This window comes from Artibeus jamaicensis, unplaced genomic scaffold, assembly GCF_021234435.1.
Source record: "Artibeus jamaicensis isolate MK-2021 breed Jamaican fruit bat unplaced genomic scaffold, CSHL_Jam_final contig_1803, whole genome shotgun sequence".
In the NCBI taxonomy this organism is placed as follows: domain Eukaryota; kingdom Metazoa; phylum Chordata; class Mammalia; order Chiroptera; family Phyllostomidae; genus Artibeus; species Artibeus jamaicensis.
In genome coordinates, this window is record NW_026521356.1 from 1,983,117 (window position 1) to 2,003,443 (window position 20,327).

The following is a 20,327-nucleotide window of genomic DNA, read 5'->3' on the forward strand; positions in this document are numbered from 1 at the left end:
TTTTAGTAATTCTCTATGAGCTCATTGAGCTTCCTTATAACCATTGCTTTGAACTCAATATCTGAAAGTTGACTTGCCTCTATTTCATTTAGCATTCTTTCTCAGGCCTCCTCTTTTCCTTTCATTTGGGGATTGTTTCTTTGTCTTTGCATTGTTTGTGAGACTCTTCTTGTTAGCCTGTACTTCTTCAGTTTATCTGTTCTGACTCCCTGGGTTTATGGTGTGAACTTCTATGCTAGAACACCTGTGAGGTTCAGTGGTGCCATCTCCTTGATCTCCCAAGATCACTAGTCTTGGGCTGTCATTTATGTTGGCTCTGTGTACATCTTTGGGTTTTGATTGCTGTTGGATCTTTCTTTGGTGGGTACTTCCCACAAGCTGGTTAACTGAGGGTCATTTTTTCTACCACCTCTTGTATTCTGTTGTGCAGGTGTGGGCAGATTGTGTTGAAGCTGGTTCTTTCATATGTACAAGGTTTTGAGGATTCTCTTTTGCTCTTGTTCAGTTGTTTGTTCTGGGTAATTTCTCCCGATTTAGTTGTATTTCCAGATAGGTCCTGGGTTGAGGTAGTGTGGCTTCCACTCCATCCTTCACCTTCCTCTGTTGTTATCTGTTGGCTCCTTTATTGGTGGCTTTCCTCTTCCAGCAGGTATCCTGGTGTTCACAGCTTCCACCTACTTGTCTCAGCTGTTGGGATGCCCCCTCTTTGGGTCCAACTCTGGTCTTTTCACAGTTCTGGGGTTTTTTTGTCTCATGTCTGGTTTTTCAATGTCCTCTACAATTTTTGGTGTCCTGTCTTCATATATGCTGGGGAACTGTTGGCTGTTCACTCTGTTCCTCAGTACATTGGGTAGGTGTTTCACCCATGTGCAGGGGGAAGTGGGCTTCACTCCCACCTACCTTGCTGCCATCTTCCAAATCCCCTTATGCCTTGTTTTATTTACTATTCTGTCTTTGTATTTTGTTAAAATGCTACTGTTATGGTGTTAAAACACATCTAGTTATATATACAATCTAAAAAAGAAATTAAATGAATGAACCAAACAGAAAGAGACTCATAGAAACAGACAACAAACTTATGGTTGCCAGAGGAGAGGGAGGTTGGGGGGCATGGGAGAAAAAGATGAAGGAATGAAGTACAAATTGGCAGTTCCAAAACAGTCATGGGATGTAAAGTACAGCCTAGGGAATACAATCAACAACACGGTAATAACTTTGTATGGTGGGTATCGGGTGATCACTTTGTAGTTCAATAAATATCTAACCGCCATGCCGTACACATGAAACTAATATAATATTGAGTGTCAACTGTAATTGAAAAATTAAAAAATGTTAAAAATAAAAATAAAACATCTATTTTCTAACTGAAAACAGATTCCTCTTTACTAGTTTATTATAATAGCTTCACTGAGATATTATTTACATATCAAAAAATTTACTTTGAAATATACGATTTAGTAATTTTTGATATAAATGTGCAGCCATCGATCACTATTATCTAATTTTAGAATATTTCATCACCTCATTCCATATCCTTTACCAGTACTCCCCATTTCTCCTTATTCTCAGCCTCTGGTGCCACTAATCTATTTTCTGCCTTTATGAATTTGCTTATACTAGAATATACTGTGACCTTTTGTGACTGTCTTTTTTTCCTTAACATAATGTTTTCAAGGCTTATCCATGTTGGTAGCATGTATCAACACTTTATTCCTTTTTATGGCCAAATAATATCTCCTGGTATGATCACATTTTCTTTATCCATTAGTCAGTTGATGGGCATTTGGGTTGTTTTGAATTTGGGGTTATTATGAATAATCCTACTATGAACATTCATTATAAATTTTTATGGACACATGTTTTCTATTCTGCTGGACATATACCTACCTAGAAGTCTCACTCATATGGTAACTCTATGTTTACATTTTGAGAAATCACAAGACTGTTTGTCAAAGCAGCCACACCATTTTACATTACCTCCAGCAGTGTATAAGGGTTCTAATTTCTCTGCATCCTCATCAACACTGGGTAATCTCAACTGACCCATCTTGAAGTTTACTGATTTTTTTACCAACTTAAATTTGCTGTAGTAGTGAATTTTTTATTTTGATTAGTTTACTTCTCAACTCTAGAATGTGTCGTTCTTTGTAATAAGTTGCATTTTTATTAATATTTTTCCTGTAATACATCATTCTCATGCTTTCTTTTGGTTCTTTAAACATGCATTGCTTTTGTCCTTTGAACAGATTTGTAATAGCTAATTTAAACTCTTCATATAATAAGCCAAAATTTGGGATTCCTTAAGGACTGTTTCTGTTAAACACTTTATTTTCTATGTATGGCAAATTCTTTCCTGTTTCTTTCTGCCTCATTTTTCTTTTTTGGTCGGAAAACTGGGCATTTTAAGTAATATAGTAAGACAGCTTTGGAAATCAGATTCCAACCCTTTCCAGGGTTTGTTTTTGTTTGTTATTGTTCTTGCTGTTGCTGTTTGTTTGTTGAGTGAATTTTTTGAACTAATTTTATGAAGTCTGTATTCTTCATTGTATACAGTCTCTTAAATCCTTGCTCAGGTAGCTTAGTGGTCAGCTAATGATTAGACATAAATTTCCTTAAATGCCTCGAGCAAATCAGTTTCTAGCTCTTTGATGAAGGGCTTTCTGTGTGCACTGGGAGCTTGTAACTCTGCCTTAGCCTTTACTTCCTGCTTGTGCAGAGTGTCAAGGTCAACCAGAGGTGAGATCTAATGACTTTCTCAGATCTTTCCTGGGCATGCAAAACACCTGTACATGTATGTGCTTTTCTAGAGTCCTAGGAATATTTATTAACTTTTCAAACCCTCTTATAGACATTGTGTTTCACAGATTTTTATTGTTAGATTTATTCACCTTTTTGTTTGTCTTGCTGGTATTTCAGCCTAAAGCAACTGTTACATTAAACACTCGTTATGATTTTTTTTCAAAAAACACTGTAGGGATAGGACTTTTGTACTGTTTTTAGTGAATTCTGAGTCAGGACAAACAAAGACAAGTACTGTGAGGGAGGCTTTTCCTGGGAGCTGCCAGACGGATTAGAGAAGTACAATTCTTTGGACTTTTGGGCAACCTCCAAGCATGTGATGCCCCATCCAGTAGTTGCTAGTCTCTTTGGTTGCAAAGATGTTGTTTTTCAAGGCTACCACAGAGCTGGGGAGAGGGCAGTGGGAATGGTGAAGGTAAAACACCATAAATCTCACTGTTTGTACTGAGATTCAGCCATTTTTTTTTAAGTGAGTACTCTTTGGATTCCTGTGAGCCTTTGGATAATTCCAGGGCTCCAAACAATTTGATTTTGACAGTTTTTCTTCTGTGGTTGTTCTTATGGAGGAGTGAATTTTCAAAGGTCCTTAATCCACCATTGTCTTCCCTATTTCTAGTTAGTATCTTCCCTTAGAACAGATGAGACTAGAAACATATGAAATTGCCCAGTGCCCAATGGAGAGGGTGCACAAGATTAAGTTGGGATAAGGGGCTCTAGAAAAAAGGAACTGGAGACAAATTTGGCTCATTTACATTAATTACTTATTATATTACAGTAACAAATAGTTGTAGAGTATACACAGGTGTTCTATAGATCCTTTTTATTTCACACAGCACTCTGTGAAGTTTTACCATCTGGTTTTCTGTCCCACAGCAGATGCAGGGAATAGGAGCACACCTTAGAGGCAGGACACAGGCAGTGAGAAAGAAGATTTAATTATAAAAAGTAGACATAACAATCAGCAGGTAATGGTGTAGCACACAATAGACTCACTTTTCATAGGCTTAGCTAACTCAAGATGGAAGGCTAATTTGTGCTCTGAATTCTTTGCTTTTTAAGACACAGAATGCCTAAATATTTTAGAAAGTTTTCTATTAAAAATGTTTAAGGTTTAATACTCAAAGATATGGGCTTCATTTACTAGTGATGTTCTGGCCAAGAAATACCATATATCCAAATTATATTGCTAATGGGACATTGCTATATCACTGTGGCAAATTCCATTGAGCAGAAAGGTTCTTAGTTATTCATCTAAATATACCGTAGTAGTTCCAACTCCAAATACCTTCATATGGAGAAAAATTATTAAGCCTCTCAATGTGGAAAGTTGAACCACACAGGAATAATACCTTTTTGGTCACTCCCTGTACTGAGTCCTTTAAATTTTTCTGTAAAGAGTTCTTCATGTTGAAATGAAAGGATAATAATTAGTAACAAAAGATATATGAAAATATAAAAATACCGGTAAAGGTAAGTATGTAGTCAAATTTCGAATACTGTAATGTGATATGGTGATGTGTTAATCACTTAACTCTAGTATAATGGTTAAAGGACAAAGGTATTAAACATAACTATAGTTACAATTATTTATTAATAAATATACAATATAAAGAGGGACAAACTGCGACATTGAAAACATAAAATATGGACCCTGGCTGGTGTAGCTCAGTGGATTGAGTGTGGGCCTGTGAACCAAACGATCACAGTTCAATTTCCAGTCAGGGCACATGCCTGGGTTGCAGGCCACTTCCTAGCAGAGGATGCATGAAAGGCAACCATACATTGATATTTCTCTCCCTCTCTCCTTCCCTTCCCCTCTAAAGATACGTAAATTTAAAAAAAAACAGAAAACCACAAAACATGGGATGAAGGGTAAATGGTACCGTTTTTACATGTGATCAAAGTTGTTATCAGCTTAAAATACACTGTTCTACCTATAAGACACTTTATATAAGCCTTGTGGTAAACACAAACCAAAAGCCAATATTGGATACACAAAGGATAAAGAGAAGGAATCAAAGAATACTGCAGGGAAAAAGCATCAGTTCACAAAGAAAAACAGCAAAAGAGGACAAAGGAACACATAAAGTATAAAATAGCCAGAAAACAATGAAATAAGAAGGCATCAGTAAGTCCTTACCTATCAATAGTTGCTTTAAATGTAAATCAGTTAAATTCTCCAATAAGAAGGCAAAGAGTAACTGAATGAATTAGAAGACAAGAGTCAAGTATAGGCTACCTATAAGAAACTCATTTCAGCTTCCAGGACACACATAGACTGAAAGTGAAGGAATAGGAAAAAATATTTCATGCAAAAACAAACCAAAAGGAAGCAAGAGTAGCTATACTTATATCAGGGAAAATAGACTTTAAGTGTAAAACTGCAACAGGAGATGAAGAAGGTCATTGTATAATGATAAAAAGTCAATTATCATGTGGGTGTAACGATTGTAAATATATATGCATCCAACATAGGGAGCACCTAAATATATTAAGCAGATACTAACAGTTCTGAAGAGAGAAAGAGATGAAAATATAATGATAGTAGTGGAATTTAACATTGGATGGATCATCCACACAGAAAGTCAACAAGGAAACACTAGATGTGAACTGTGCCTTAGAATAAATTTATTTAACAGAGATAGAACATTCCACCCATCAGCAGCAGCATACACATTCTTCTCAAGCAGAAACGGAACATTCTCCAGCATAAATCATATGTTAGATCACAAAACAAGCTTCAGCAAATCTAATAATATTAAACCAAACCAAATATTTTTTTCATATCCTCAATGGTATGAAACTAGAAATCAGTAACAGGAGGAAAACTAAAAAATTCACAAATGTATTGAAATTAAACAGCAATTCTTTAAAAAACCAATGGGTCAAGAAAGAGATCAAAAAGGAAATACAACATACCAAAACTTATGAAATTCAACATAAGCAGTTCTAGGACAGAAGTATATAGCTACAAATGCCTACATTAAGAAAAACAAAGCACACAAATAACCTAAATCTATACCCTATGGAACTAGAAAAACAGACTAAGCCCAAAGTTAGGCAAAGAAAGGAAATGACAGAGTAAAAATAAACAAAATAGTGACCAGAAAAGCTATAAAAAGATCAATGAAATTAAGAGCTGTTTTTTTGAAACAAAAATAAACAAAATTGACAAACCTGTAGCTCAACTAAGAGACAAGACCCAAATAAATGAAATCATAACTGAAAGAAGAGACATTACAATTGACACACAGAAATACAAAGGGTTATAAGAGACTATGAACATTATATACCAAAAAAGTTGGATAACCCACAGAAATGGATAAATTCCTAGAAACACACAACTTACCAAGACTGAATCATAAAGAAACAGAAAATTTGAACAGAACAATAACAAATAAGGAGATTGAATCTGTAATCAAAAACCTTCCAAGAAAAGTCTAAGGCCAGATGGTTTCACTGATGAATTCTACCAACATTTAAAAACTAATGCTATTCTTTCTCAAAATCTTCTAAAAAATATTGAAAATGAGGGAACACTCCCAAACTCATTTTATGAGGTCAGTATTACCATGATACCAAAGCCAGGTCAGGACAGTGCAAGGAGGATGGGGAAGGGGGAAGGAGGAAGGGAAAACTACAGACTGAAGTCTCTGAATATAGATGCAAGAATACTCAACAAAACATTGAATACTAGCAAACTGAATTCAACAGCACATTAAAAGTACCATATACTATGAGCAAGTGGGATTTATCCATGGAATGCAAGGATGATTCAACATATGCAAATCAATAAATGTGATACACTAAATTCATGAAATGGAAGATAAAAACCATGTGATTATTTCAATAGGTGCAGAAAGAGAATTTGACAAAATTAAACATTTTTGTAATAAAAATTCTTAACAAATTGAGTATAGAAGGAACATACCTCATTATAACAAAGTCCATATATGACAAACCTATAGCTAGCATTATATTTGATGGTGAAATGTTAATTTTTTTCCTGCCAAGATCAGGAACAAGACAAGGGTAACCTCTCACCACTCTTATTTATATAGTACTGGAAGTCCTAGCCAGGGCAGTTAGGCAAGAAATAGAAATAGAAGGCATCCAATTAGAGGCCAAGAAGTAAAATGATCTCTTTGCCAATGATTCCATCTTAAATGTAGAAAATCCTAAAGACTCCATCAAAAACTGTTAGAACTGGAAAGCATTATGCTAAGCGAAATAAGCCAGACAGTGAAAGACAAATACCATATGATCTCACCCTTAACAGGAACCTAAACAACAAAACAAATAAACAAGCAAAATATAACCAAAGACACTGAAATAGAACAGGCTGACAGTGACCAGAGGGGAGAGGGGAGGGAATATCAGGGAAAAATGGAGTTTACAGGAACAAGTATCAAAAACTAGCGGGGTGGAGGCGTGGAAATGGGAAGGAGGTGGGGAGGGCTAGGGGGTGGGCTGGGATGAAAATAAAAGACAGAAAACTGTACTTGAACAACAATTAAAATAAAATTTAATTTAAAAAATGTTAGAACTAATCAATAAATTCAGTAAAGTTTGAAGATACAAAATCAGCATACAAAAACTAGTTATGTTTCTATAAACTAATAATAAAATACCCGAAGAAGAAAATTTTTATTTCCTACTTACAACAGCATCAAAAACAATGAAATACTTAGGAATAAATTTGGCCAATGTGGTGAAATATCTGTACATTAAAAAATTATAAAACATGAAAGAAATTGAAAAAGATGCAAATAAATTGAAAACTTATTCCATGTTTGTGGATTGGAAGAGATGATATTGTTAAAATGTCCATACTACCCAAAGATAGCATCTATAGATTCAATGCATTCACCATCATAATTCCAATGGGATTTTTCATAGAAATTGAAAAAAATCCTAAAATTCATATGGAACCACAAAAGACCCTCAACAACCAAAGCAATCCTGAGAAAGAAGAGCAAAGCTGGAGGCATTTCTGACCTCACACTATATTACAAACCTATAGTAATCAAAATGATATGGTACTGGTATAAAAGCAGACACATAGACTCATGGAACAGAATCAAGAGCCCAGAAATAAACCCATGCACATACAACAAATATTTTACATGTTACCCAAGAATGCTTAAAGGAGAAAGGATAGTCTCTTCAATAAATGGTTCTGGGAAATCTGGATTTTCACATGCAAAAAAAACAAAGTTGGGCTCCTATCTTACACCATTCACTGAAATTAACTCAAAATAGATTAAAGACCTAATGTAAGACCCAAGACTAAAATTTCTAGAAAACGTAGGGAAAAAGCTCCTTAACACTGATCTTTTTTTTAAAAAAAGTTGTGTATTGATTTCAGGGGTACAGCTTAGTGGTTAGACAATCATATACTTTATATAGCATCCCCCTTGATATTTCCAGACCCCAATTGGCACCATACATAGTTATCACAATATTATTGACTATATTTCCTAGGCTTTACTTACTCCCCCATGACTGTTTTGTAACCAGCTATTTGTGCTTGTTAGTTCCTGAACCTCTTTCACCCCAAACCCCCTCCTCTCTGGCAACCACCAGTAGTCTCTCTATGTCTCTGAATCTGTTTCTTTTTATTAAATTATATTTTCTTGATTATGCTATTACAGTTGTCCTGATTCTCCCACCCCTTTGCAACCCCACTTCACCTAGCACCCCCACTCCCTCAAGCAATACCCCCCATTCATGTCCATAGGACATGTATATAATAAGTTCTTTGGCTACTCCATTTCCTATACTGTATGGCTATTCTGAAACTACCTATTTGTAATTCTTAATCCCCTCACCTCTTTACCCATTCTCCTCCACCCCTTCCCATCTGGAAATTATCAAAACACTCTCTGTATGCATGATTCTGTCTTTTTTCTTCTTGTTTGCTCAGTTTGTTTTTTAGATTCCATTGTTGATAGATTTGTATTTTTTGCTATTTTATTGTTCATAGTTTTGATCTTCCTTTTCTTAAATAAATCCCTTTCTTAAATAAATCTCATCATTGCCTGGTGTGGCAATGATGAACTCCTTTAGGCTTTTTTTGTCTGAGAAGCTCTTTATCTGCCCTTGGATTCTAAATTATATCTGTGGTGGGTGGAGCAATCTTAGCTATAGGTCACTGCTTTTTTATGACTTTGAATATTTCTTGCCAATCCCTTCCAGCCTGCAAAGTTTCTTTTGAGAAATCAACCGACAGTCTCATGGGAACTCCTGTAGGTAACTAACTTCTATTCTCTTGCTGCTTTTAAGATTCTCATCTTTAATCTTTGGCATTTTGATTATGATGTATGTTGGAGTGGACTTCTTTGCATCCATCTTGTATGGGACTCTCTGTACTTCCTGGACTTGCATGTCTTTTTCCTTCACCAAATTAGGGAAGTTTTCTTTCACTATTTTTTTTAAATAGATTTCCAATTCCTTGCTCTTTCTCTTCTCCTTCTGGCACCCCTATAATGTCTATGTTGTACCTCTTGAAGTTGTCCCAGAGGCTGCTTACACTATCCTAATTTTTTTCTGGGTTCTTTTTTCTTTTTGTTGTTATGATTAATTATTTGGGGCTTTTTTTTTTTGCATCTTTACGATCCGTGTATTTGATTTGAATCTTGGCCTCCTTCACTCTACTGTTATTTCCCTGTAAATTGTTCATTTCAATTAGTGTATCTTTTGTTTCTGCCTGAATCATTTTTATCTGTTGAGGTCCTCTCTAAGTTACTGGAGCATCCTTATAACCAGTGTCATGAACTTGCATCTGATAGATTGCTTATCTCCATTTCATTGATCTCTTTTTCTGGAGTTTTGATTTGTTTTTTCATTTGGGCTGTGTTTCTTTTTCTACCCATTTTGGCATCCTCCTGTGTTTGTTTCTATGCATTAGGCAAAGCTTCTTTGACTCTGTGACTTGGTAGTGCAGCTACCAATGTAGTAGATCTCCTATAGGGTCCAGGGGCACAGCCTTCCCTATCACCCAAGCTGGGTAGTTGAAGTGTGCCCTTCATGTGGGCTTATTACACCCTCCTCTTGTAGTTGAATCTTGGTTGCTTTTGACAGATCAATGTGAGGGAATTACCCAGGCCAGTCAGCTACAAGCACTGGCTATGTCCACTGACCACAACCACCTCTGCCCTCTGTGGAGTATCAGCTGTGCAGGACCAGGGTGGTGGTGCTCTGATATAGTTTGTAGCTGTCCATTTGGTGCACCTACCCTGGGGTTTTCTGGGTTGTTCAGACTAAGGTCAGCCCTCACCTGTGTTTTGCCTGGGGCTACTTGTCTCAGCTATAAAGCAGTCTGGGGTAGCTGCTACTTGTGCTGAGCTTGGAGATTTCCAGGTGAAGCCAAGCTGTGAATCTAAGCTGATTGCTGCTAGGGCCAGGTCTGGGATTCACTGAAGCCAGTTGTTGCTTGTTTGGTAGGATTTAGGAAGTTATAAAGTCTGAGCCAAGACCAGCCATTCATATGGAAAAGCAGCTTGGGTTGGCTCATAAGTTAGGTGGGGCAGAACCTCCAGGGATCTCAAAGGCTGGTCAAACAGCGTTAGTCAGATTATTGGAGTCTCAGGTATGGCACCGGCCTACCGGCTCTGTGGGAGGAGTGTTTAGCAAAGGGGCAGATGGCCTCTGCTTGCCTTGATACCAGACACTTCAGTTTCTCCCTGTATACCCCTGGCGACTTTTAAGCTGCTAGCCCAGTGCTGGAGCTCAGAGGAAGTAAGTCTGAGTAGGTGAGTCCATATGTGGGTTCTTTAAGAGGAACTGCTTGGGGCTCCAGCAATTTCTTCCACTGACTCCATCCCCATTGGTTTTTGACAGCCAGAATTTGTGGGGACTTATCTTCCTAGCATTGGAATCCTGGGCTGGGGGGGCTGGGACTCCTCATTCTTGAGAAATCCCTCCTGAAATTTTATTCACCACATGTGGGTATGGGACCAGCCCATGGCATGTCTGTGTGCCTCCTACCAGTCTGGGTAGATACAGTTTCTTTAATTCCATAGTTGTCAGACTTCCACTGAACCCGATTTCTGTCGCTTCTGAGTGATGACTGTTCTATATTTTAGTTGTAATTTTGATGTGGTTGTGTGAAGAGGTGAGTCATGTCTGTCTATGCTACCATCTTGACCCAGAAGTTTGTGAATCTGTTTCAGTTTTGTTTGTTCCACATATAAGTGAAATCATATGGTTTTTTTTTCTAATTGACTTATTTTGCTGAGCATAATACCCTCTAGGTCCTTCCATGCTATAGCAAATGGTAAGATTTCATTCTTTTTTTATGACCTGGTAATATTTCATTATATATATCTGCCACTGCTTTTTATTAATTTGTCTATTGCTAGGCACTTTGGTTGCTTTTATAGCTTGTAAAGCTATGTTGTAAATAACATTGTAAATGAGCATAAGAATATTTCTTCTTGGGCAAGGAAAACAAATTGGATTACATCAAACTAAAATGGGTTTTACACAGCAAAGGAAGCCATAAAAAAACAACAAAAAAGGTACAACCCACTAAATGGGAGAATATGTTCACCAATGATAATCTAATAAGAGCTTAATATCTAAAATTTATAAAGAATTCATGCTACTTAACAGCAAAAAAACCCCAAACAATCTAATTTAAAAATGGGCAGAAGATCTGAATAGATACTTTTCCAGAGAGGACATACAGAAGGTCAATAGACATAGGAACATACTCAACATCACTAAATGCCACAGACATGCAAATTAAAACCACAGTGAGATATTAGAATGGCTATCATCGATAAATCCACAAAGGACAAGTGTTGGCTTAGAATATGGAGAAAAGGGAGAATATAGAGAAAAGGAAGCCCCTTAGTGCACTGTTGGTGGGAATGTAGACAGGTGCAGCCACTGTGGAAAACAGTATGGAGTTTCCTGAAAAGACTAAAAATAGACCTGCTTTATGACCCAGTGACTCCACTTTTGGTGATTTATACAAAGAAACACAAAACATTAATTCAACATCAGTCTTGATAACAAGTTTTTTGGATCTGAAACCAAAAGCTCATGCAACAAATGCAAAAATCAACAAATGGGACTGCATTGTATTCCATCTACAGCATAAAAGGCAATCAACAAAATGAAAAGCAACTTATTTTCAAGCTATCTATCAGTAAGGAGTTAATATCTAAAATATATTTAAAAACTCATTAATATTGTTAATATAGCAAACATTAAAAATAGGAAAAAAATTAAAATGGGCAGAAGACTTAAATAGAAATTTTCCCAAAGATGATGACAAATGGGCAAGGTACATGAAAAGGTGTTCAACATATTTAATCACCAAGGAAACGCAATTCAAAACTTCAGTGAGGTATCTCCTTACAGTTGTTAGGATAGCTGTTATCAAAAAGACAAGAGATTACAAGTGTTGTAGAGAATGTGAAGTGAAGGAAATCTCTGTATACTGTGGGTGGGAGTATACATTGATGCATCTTCTATGGAAAACAGTATGGAATTTGCTTAAAAAATTAAAATTAAGACAACCATACAATCCAATAATCCCGTTGCTGAGTATATATCTGATGGAAGTGAAATCACTCTCTCAAAGAGATATTGGCACTCCCATGTTCACTGCAGCATCATTCACAATAGCCAAAGCATGGGAAAACCTAGGTATCCATTGACGGATAAATGGATAAAGAAGATTGACCCAGATCCCAGCTGCTGGAGTCCGAGGCATTGTGGATGAGATACTAGACAAATTCACACAGACTACTGAATCCTGTGGAGGAAAAGGGATGGCCTGACTTCTCTCTCAAGAGGAGAAAAAGCCTTGGAGCATCTCGGTCACCCTCTCAAAAGGAGAGTGCCTGGACCCTTGCTTCAACTGGTTTTTATTGGGTTCAATTTGCACAGGAATAAAGTTCATCAATCATTGTCAGGCAGAAATGATTAAACAATAGATAACATTCAAAGAACTCTGAGGGCTAATTCTGAGTCAGGATCAGATAGTTAAAGGGCCATAAAACTTTGGGGAACAAACTCACTTCCTGCTGGTTCATTATTATTTAAATTGAGGTTATTAACAAAGTAGGTTTCATAGGATTTTATGCATTCTTTCTTAGGCCCTAGGAACCAGCCCTTTCCAGCACAGGGCAGCACCCACCTCCAGCATCGTTTCAGGCTTAAATCAGACAGGGGAAGTAAGGCAGCCAAGAGATTAGGAGATTTCTTGTAGACAGAGCGAGGACTCAAGCTATGTCAAAGCCGAGGTGTGAGGGTCCATCATCCCCTTTTTCTATAGCCCCCCAAGTCCTTTCATGGGAACCCCCATGATTGTGCCTGCCTTAGGTCATCCCTCCCTTGAGGAATCTTACGTGTCATTGGCTAACCAATCAAGCATTGGGGGCCAGGCAGGGTGAAGTAAAAGGGGCAGAGGCAACACCCCTGCCAGAGAGATAAGCTTCGTCTTCTTACTGGCTTATGGTCAGAAGGTCGCTCACTCAGCCTTAGCCTTGGTGGGGGGAGGGGTGGTTACAGCTTCTGAAACCAGGCAGGGCAGTTCCCAACAGAAGATGTGTACACATACACACCCAAGACTATAATGCAGCCATGAAAAGGAAGGAAATCCTGCCCTTTGTGACAACTTGGATCCACCTTGAGAGCTTGATGCTAAGTAAACTAAGCCAGACAGAGAAAGACAAATACCATATGTTTTTATATGTGTAATCCAAAAAACCTAACTCATGAAAATAAAGACTAAAATGGTGGTTGCCAGGGACTGCGGGTAGGGGATATGGGGAGGTATTGGCCAAAGGGTCCAAACTTTCAGTTATAAGATAAATACATTCTGGGGATCTAATGTACAGCATGGTTACTATAGTTAACAATAGTGCATTATACAGGGTCCAGCACAAATAAAGCCCTTTTTTTATTGCAAAAGCTTTTATCACAAAATCATAAACATGGAATTCCATAACAGAACAATATCCCATTCAAGCACACCATATGACATTTTAGGCAAAATATTCAAATTAAAACTATAAATTATTACTCCCATATTATTACCCTACCAACCACACTCTAGTAGGTCTTACTTCTGCCAGACCCTGTATATACATAAATTGTTAAAGGAATATACCTTAAATGTTATTACCATGAAAGAAATAGTACCGTATTTTCTGGACTATAAGACACACCCCCCAATTAGGGAGGAATAATAGTTGTTAATGCAGCTGTTGAGGTCTGTTTACATTTACATTGGTGAAATATTATATTATTTATGTTATTAAATATTTTACCACATTTCTTGCTTCAAAAATTTTTTTCGTATTTTCCTCCTCTAAAACCTAAATGTATCTTATGGTCCTAAAAATACAGTAATTATGTGAGGTGATAGACATGCTAATGAATGTTATTGTGGTCGTCATTTCACAACATATAAGTGTATCAAATCATCACATGGTACATTTTAAACCTGCATATGTTGTATGTCAGGTGTATCTTAGTAAAGTTGAAAAGAAGGTGGCATTGTATAAAAACCAAGGATACTTTAACAAAGTTTGTAATAATATACCAATATCGGTTCATTACTTGTGACAAATTAGCAATAGGGGAATCTAGGTGTGGTATTCATATGCTCTTTGTACTATCTTTGCAATGTTTTGTAAATATAAAACCACTAAACTTTAAAATTTTAATTATTTGAAAGGAAAAATTTAAGGCTTCTGGTCCCCATTTTTGTTGCTGGTGCTTTCTTAGAGAAAAAGACCAATGTGCTGATGTTCCTCATTAAAAAGTAAATCTGGCCAGATACTCACATGGAGAAAAATTTCTATAGATATCTTTTCATTAGTAGCGAGTCAGGTTGCTATTATAATACAAGCCATTTAATGCAAATGCTATTATCTGTTTTGATGTTAAAAGTGTGTCGTTTCTTTACGTAGTGTCCTGGCCGGCTACAATGGCACCGTCTTTGCATATGGTCAGACGGGCAGCGGTAAGACATTCACCATCACGGGTGGGGCAGAGCGCTACAGGGACAGAGGCATCATCCCAAGGACACTGTCGTACATTTTTGAGCAGTTGCAAAAGGTATGGAACTGCAAGTTCATTTTTTATTTGATGCATTCAGCAGAAATTTACTATGAGCAAAAAATTTATGGTGACATTATACTGTATCTAAATGGAAAGGATTATTGTACAGCAATTCTGGCCTTCACATTTAAGGGAAGTTTGGGATTTTGCTGAAGAAGTAGAAATTAAGAAAGTACTTCTCATTAAGGGGATGCTGTATCAGCAAAGACTCAAAGGGAGTTCCTTCTGATATACACATGGAGGTTAAAAGAACAGACAACACATTTTCTATATCTTACATCCTCCATTAAGAAACTAAAGAATGCCCTCTTGCCAAAACAGACCTTTATTTTAGCTGCTAAAGCCCCGAAAAGGATAATGTGATTGTTCCTTTATCACACTTTTAAAAGAAGCTCACAGGAATTTACCAGAGTAAAAATCCTTTTGCAGTTAATATTACTATAAGGACAAGTTTCCTACCTATATTTTATGCATCATAAAACAGTAGGCACTGTGGCTCCGAGTGCCTATTGTTTTATCGATATTTAATACAACATATAATACAACTAACATTATAGGAATCCTTACTCCCATTTTATATTTGGGGAAACTAAGTCTCAGATTAATATCTTTTTCTGGGTTCTTGTAAGTAGCTGATCTGGAGGTCCATTCCAGGTATGTGTGATACCAAACTCTGTGCTTTTTATCACTCTATACACTGCCCTGTCTCCCAGACTGAATTTGTTTTGTTGGTTGTATTTAAACAGATTCTCTACAATGAGCCATTTCTCTGGGTTTCCGTTCTCCCCTCCATGAAAGTGGAAATTGAATAGTACTAGAGGATCTCTAGAATCCCTAGTACTTCCAACAATTGCTTGGTTGCACAAATTCTGTATGACAAACATCCTAACTAGGTCAGTGTAACAGTCATTCCAAAATTTCTCAACTGTATACTGTTTGCATTTGAAGTTGCAACAATATGAAGAAATCGCTGAGATCTGCATAATTCTAATTTCCATCCATAAAGTAGCAATTACCCATTAGTTCAGCTCATCTCTCACTAGCTCAAATATTCCAATTCTGCATACCAGAAAATTTGGAACCGAGAGTTGAGTATAGCACATATGTTGGATTCAAATCCCTTCTTTTCATTTACTCATTTATTTCTGACATTAGCTGTTTTGTTTTTTTCCCTCAGATTTCAGAAACTGGGGATGCCTTTGTAATGGCTTTCATTCTTGTGGCCTAATGTGCAAGCATGTAGTCTTGGAAAAGTCATTGAAGCTGGTGCAGGCCGACCTGCTTCTTCTTACAGCATGGGGACTTGGGACAGTTTCTTAAAGGTTCAGGCTTGTAGAGTGTACTGTATTTAAGGATGTTGTCCAGTTCTTGACACGTAGTAGATGCTCAATACATGAACATTATTTACTATAGTTGTGTATAGCAGGTCCTTGAATAAGATCATTTCATCCCAAGTTTTGTTAAACTGTTGATGAGATGCTGTAGGAACTTAACTCATGTTTATATCAATTAGCCTCTGGTAAAATATACATTGTTTCTCTTAAAGCCACTGAACCCATTGGGAATGTTAAATGAGGACTTACTGTACTATTTGCGCACATGGAGAAAAGATCCCTGACCAATTTCAAAGAATCCTTTGAAACTCAGAACAAAGCCAATCCCCTTGATAAAGTTAAACAGAATAAACAAATCCTTTCCTAATAGAAAATGTATTTATCTCTTAAAAAAATTTTGTCTGTTTACCAAAATACGACTACAATGCTAGAAATCTACATGTCTCCCAAGTACCTACCATGTGTTGGGTTCATCGTTTTCTGTGTTTGTCATTGACGTTACTCTAAACCCCATTTTATCCTGAACAATCCTGAGTTTGAGCGAGGCCGTCAGACTAATTTACAGCCAGGACAACTCTTTGTAAACAGACAGTTTTCATGATGGGAAACAAGACATTCATTGTAGTCAAACTGAACTATGGCAAGGCAGAGGCAACTTGAAGTGCATCATAAAGTTTGTTCACAGTGTAGAACCCAAAAAATGCAGACAGGTACTTAGCTGTCCCCAACTGATTGCTTTAGAGGACCACATGGTACTCTGTGGAATTCTTAAATAAAATATGTGACTTATGCAAAGTATTTATTTCAAGATAAACAAGAGCCAGTACATACTGGGTCCTAAAATGCCTGTGAGTATGATAGGAGCACATTTTCAATGATGTTAAAAGGAGAAAATTGAGTGCATTTATTTTAGAAATCACTGCCCATTATTTTTGAGTATTATGAGGTTCAAACTGTTTTGGGGGCAGAAGAAAAGACTGTCTGCAGAGAACATGTGTGTTACATTACAGTCTGGCAATCCTAAACACTAAAAAAAGAGTAATGAGGAAAGGTAGCTTGCCACAGAGCTCCACAAATTTCATTCCAATGAAAGCCTAGAAAAGGCAGAAGCGGAGGAGCCAAAGCCATTTTCCCTATCACCTTGGAGCCGCGGGCCTGACCTTTCCCTTTTAGAAGAGAAATCATTGATTTCTTCTAACTTCTGGAAGAAGAGAGTTTCTCCATTGCAAATGAACATACAAGATGGCTTTTCCTTGTGTCTTTTCCTTTCTTTTTATATTCACATGCAGAATTCTCCATTTAAAGGCTTTTAAAAATATAAAAATAATAACAACGGCAACAATAATAACAGCAGTAACAATTTATTGGTAACTATTACAGATCACACATTTTTGGTAGGATTTTAAATACAGGCTCTATCTCTCTGTCACAACAGATCCACAAGATAGTGGTTATTATCCCCCATTTTCATGGTTAAAAGACTGAGGATAGGAGTGCAGGATCATTTAGTGACAGATGGTGGATCCAGAATGTAAATCCAGTTTTTGGTCTGATGCTAAGATGAGCTCCCAAGTGTATGCTAAAACCGCAAAACCTCAAACCACAATCTACGGAATATTTCAGATCTGCTCAGAGAAGTTTTAGGAATATGTTGTTTTAAACAGGATCTCGGGATGTCGCCATGGCCTTTAATGTGCTCTGTGAATCTTCCAGAGAGGAACAGGATATACAAGGCAGGGCAAAAGTAGGTTTACAGTGGTTCACAGGAAAATAATTTAATAATTAATAAATAATAGTACAGGAATAAACTGCTTTGCATACTCACAACTGTACACCTACTTTTGCTTCACTTGCATGTGTTCACCATGGGTCAGTTTTTCCATGAATACTTCATGGAGTATTTTAGGAAGCACTGCACTAGTCCGAAGGCCACACCAAGTCTGCCTAGTATGTACAGTCTCTGATACCTGCCCTGAGCCAAATTTCAACCCAAAGAATTATGTTGAAATGGTGCCTTTACTAAACTGGGTTACTAATTTAACTAGCTGACAGATCATTTTCAGGGTAAGCAGCCAGAGACAACCACACTGATAGAATTTCCAGCAGTTAGTTGGAAGAAATATGTTCAGTAGAGATTCAGTCCGCACTAGAACACTAGAATGTGAAACTTCAGAACTGTAGCTTGAGTCTTTTACTATAGTCATGTGCTGGCTGAGAGTTGCTTGAATTTCTTGTGTATTATATTGATTTAATGAAATGGTAGTATCTTTATTTGAATAGTTTGAGCCATTTCAGGATAAGAGAACTGTATTAATTTTAATGTGAAGAATGTATAGGAATTCATTGTCCAGTTTCCTTAATTTAATTGATATGGAGACTGAGGCCTGACATAGCAGGGGCTCAGAGCTAGTGGGACTAGGATTCCAGCGATGGGTTTGCTTTCTCCCCCACCTCTGTGGTTTGGTTCTCTCTCTCCTTGAATGACACCTGTTAAATGGATTGTCTTGGATATGGATGTGATTTAACAGGAAATTGATCTTAAGCAAATCCACTCTGTGAGTATTCACTCTGATCACCTGCTGACCTTCTTGCCACAAGACACAACTATATTCTCTCAGGAGAAACAGGGTAATATCTGCTTAATAATTGGGGAAGAAGTAGTAAGAAGGGAGTGCTACTATGTGATATTTTGTATTAAAAACAGAACTTGGGATTTCCTCAAGAGCTGAAAAAATTCTGTTTTATTCCATTCCAGGGAGAATGTTGTTCTTTTTTGTCTTATTTTTGTTGTTTTTTTTGTCTGTTGACAGAACTAAGACCGGAACCGTAGAACCAGTCCCCTTGACATTTTATCCTAAATTCACTGACACCTATCTCATTGCACTTCAGCAATGACTCACAGAAAATACTTTTCTCTAATCAAAAGCTGAATACCCTTGGTTTGTCATATGGGCCAGGAAAATTCACCAGGTAAGGTATAGGCAGTGACCTGGTGATGTCCATGCTTATGAATACTCAATCAGCTATATAGCTAAACATTTCTGTCCCCTGGAATTCACTTTATATCATCTAACTTTTGTATATTATCTACTTATATCATTAGAAAATTTAAATATTAGAAAACTTTAAAAATGTGATTAAAGATGGAAACTTTTTTTGCTACTGAAATTTTTAAACCAAAGAAACAATTCTTTGTTCTTTTATGAATAGAGTTTTTACAAAATGTAAATTTATTTTGTCTTAGTAAACTATTTTTTGGTCTGAGAAGTTAAAAAAATGGTGTTATACATTTTTGCAATCAAGTCAGCTCATTGTAAGTATATTGACTTCTTACATATAGTATGGAACCAATACAAAGTAACAGACTGAAGTTGCTTATAATCATGGATATTGGCCATTAAAAAAGAAAGGAGGAAGGAAGGAAGGAAGGCAGACAGGAAGGAAAAGTGTTGGGTGTATGGTAGCTAGCAACTTGAAGTGCATGGCATACAAAGTGAGAGAGGAAAAGAGAGAAACTGAGGAAACTAAAATGATAAATGTGTTCATCTTCCTCTGAGCTGAATCGTTATTTATAGCCACTAAATAATGTCTCTCCCTTTTTCAAATCAGGACGGCAGCAAAATATATACAACACACATTTCTTATTTGGAAATCTACAATGAATGTGGTTATGATCTATTGGATCCAAGACATGAAGCCTCCAGTTTGGAAGACTTGCCGTGAGTAGCAGAACAACAAAGGCGGGGGCAGGGGGGAATTACTTTCAGATGTTTCCTTCAATTGTTTTCTCCGAAACTTTGCATGTTTCTAATCTCAATCGTAATTAAAAAATACTGGGTAACAGAATCATTTTGTAATATAATGGGTACTTTTTCACTGGTGATAGGAACTAAAATTGCTTAAAACTCAGTTCTTGGGAAAATCTCTTTTGGAATTGGTTCAGGAGAGAGCAGTGGCTGTTCTCAGAGTGTGGGCACAGAGAGGATCAGTGGGATGGGACAGTACTACTTAACTCTGGCCACATGAAACCATTTTACTCCTCTAATTGTGGCCTTTCTCTGAAGAAGGTACTCAAATTAGGGTTCAAGCAGCAATAAGAGAATCTGAAAG

The 20,327-nt window shown here is 37.0% G+C and overlaps 1 protein-coding gene across 1 annotated transcript in view; it reads left to right on the top strand.

Moving 5' to 3' along the window:
* KIF6 (kinesin family member 6) overlaps positions 1-20,327 on the top strand; it is a 425,073-nt gene that overhangs the window by 76,547 nt on the left and 328,199 nt on the right. The window contains exons 4-5 of the mRNA XM_037146181.2: positions 14,733-14,880; positions 19,827-19,936. Coding sequence (XP_037002076.2) covers positions 14,733-14,880; positions 19,827-19,936 — 258 coding nt within the window. The remainder of the gene's footprint in view (positions 1-14,732; positions 14,881-19,826; positions 19,937-20,327) is intronic.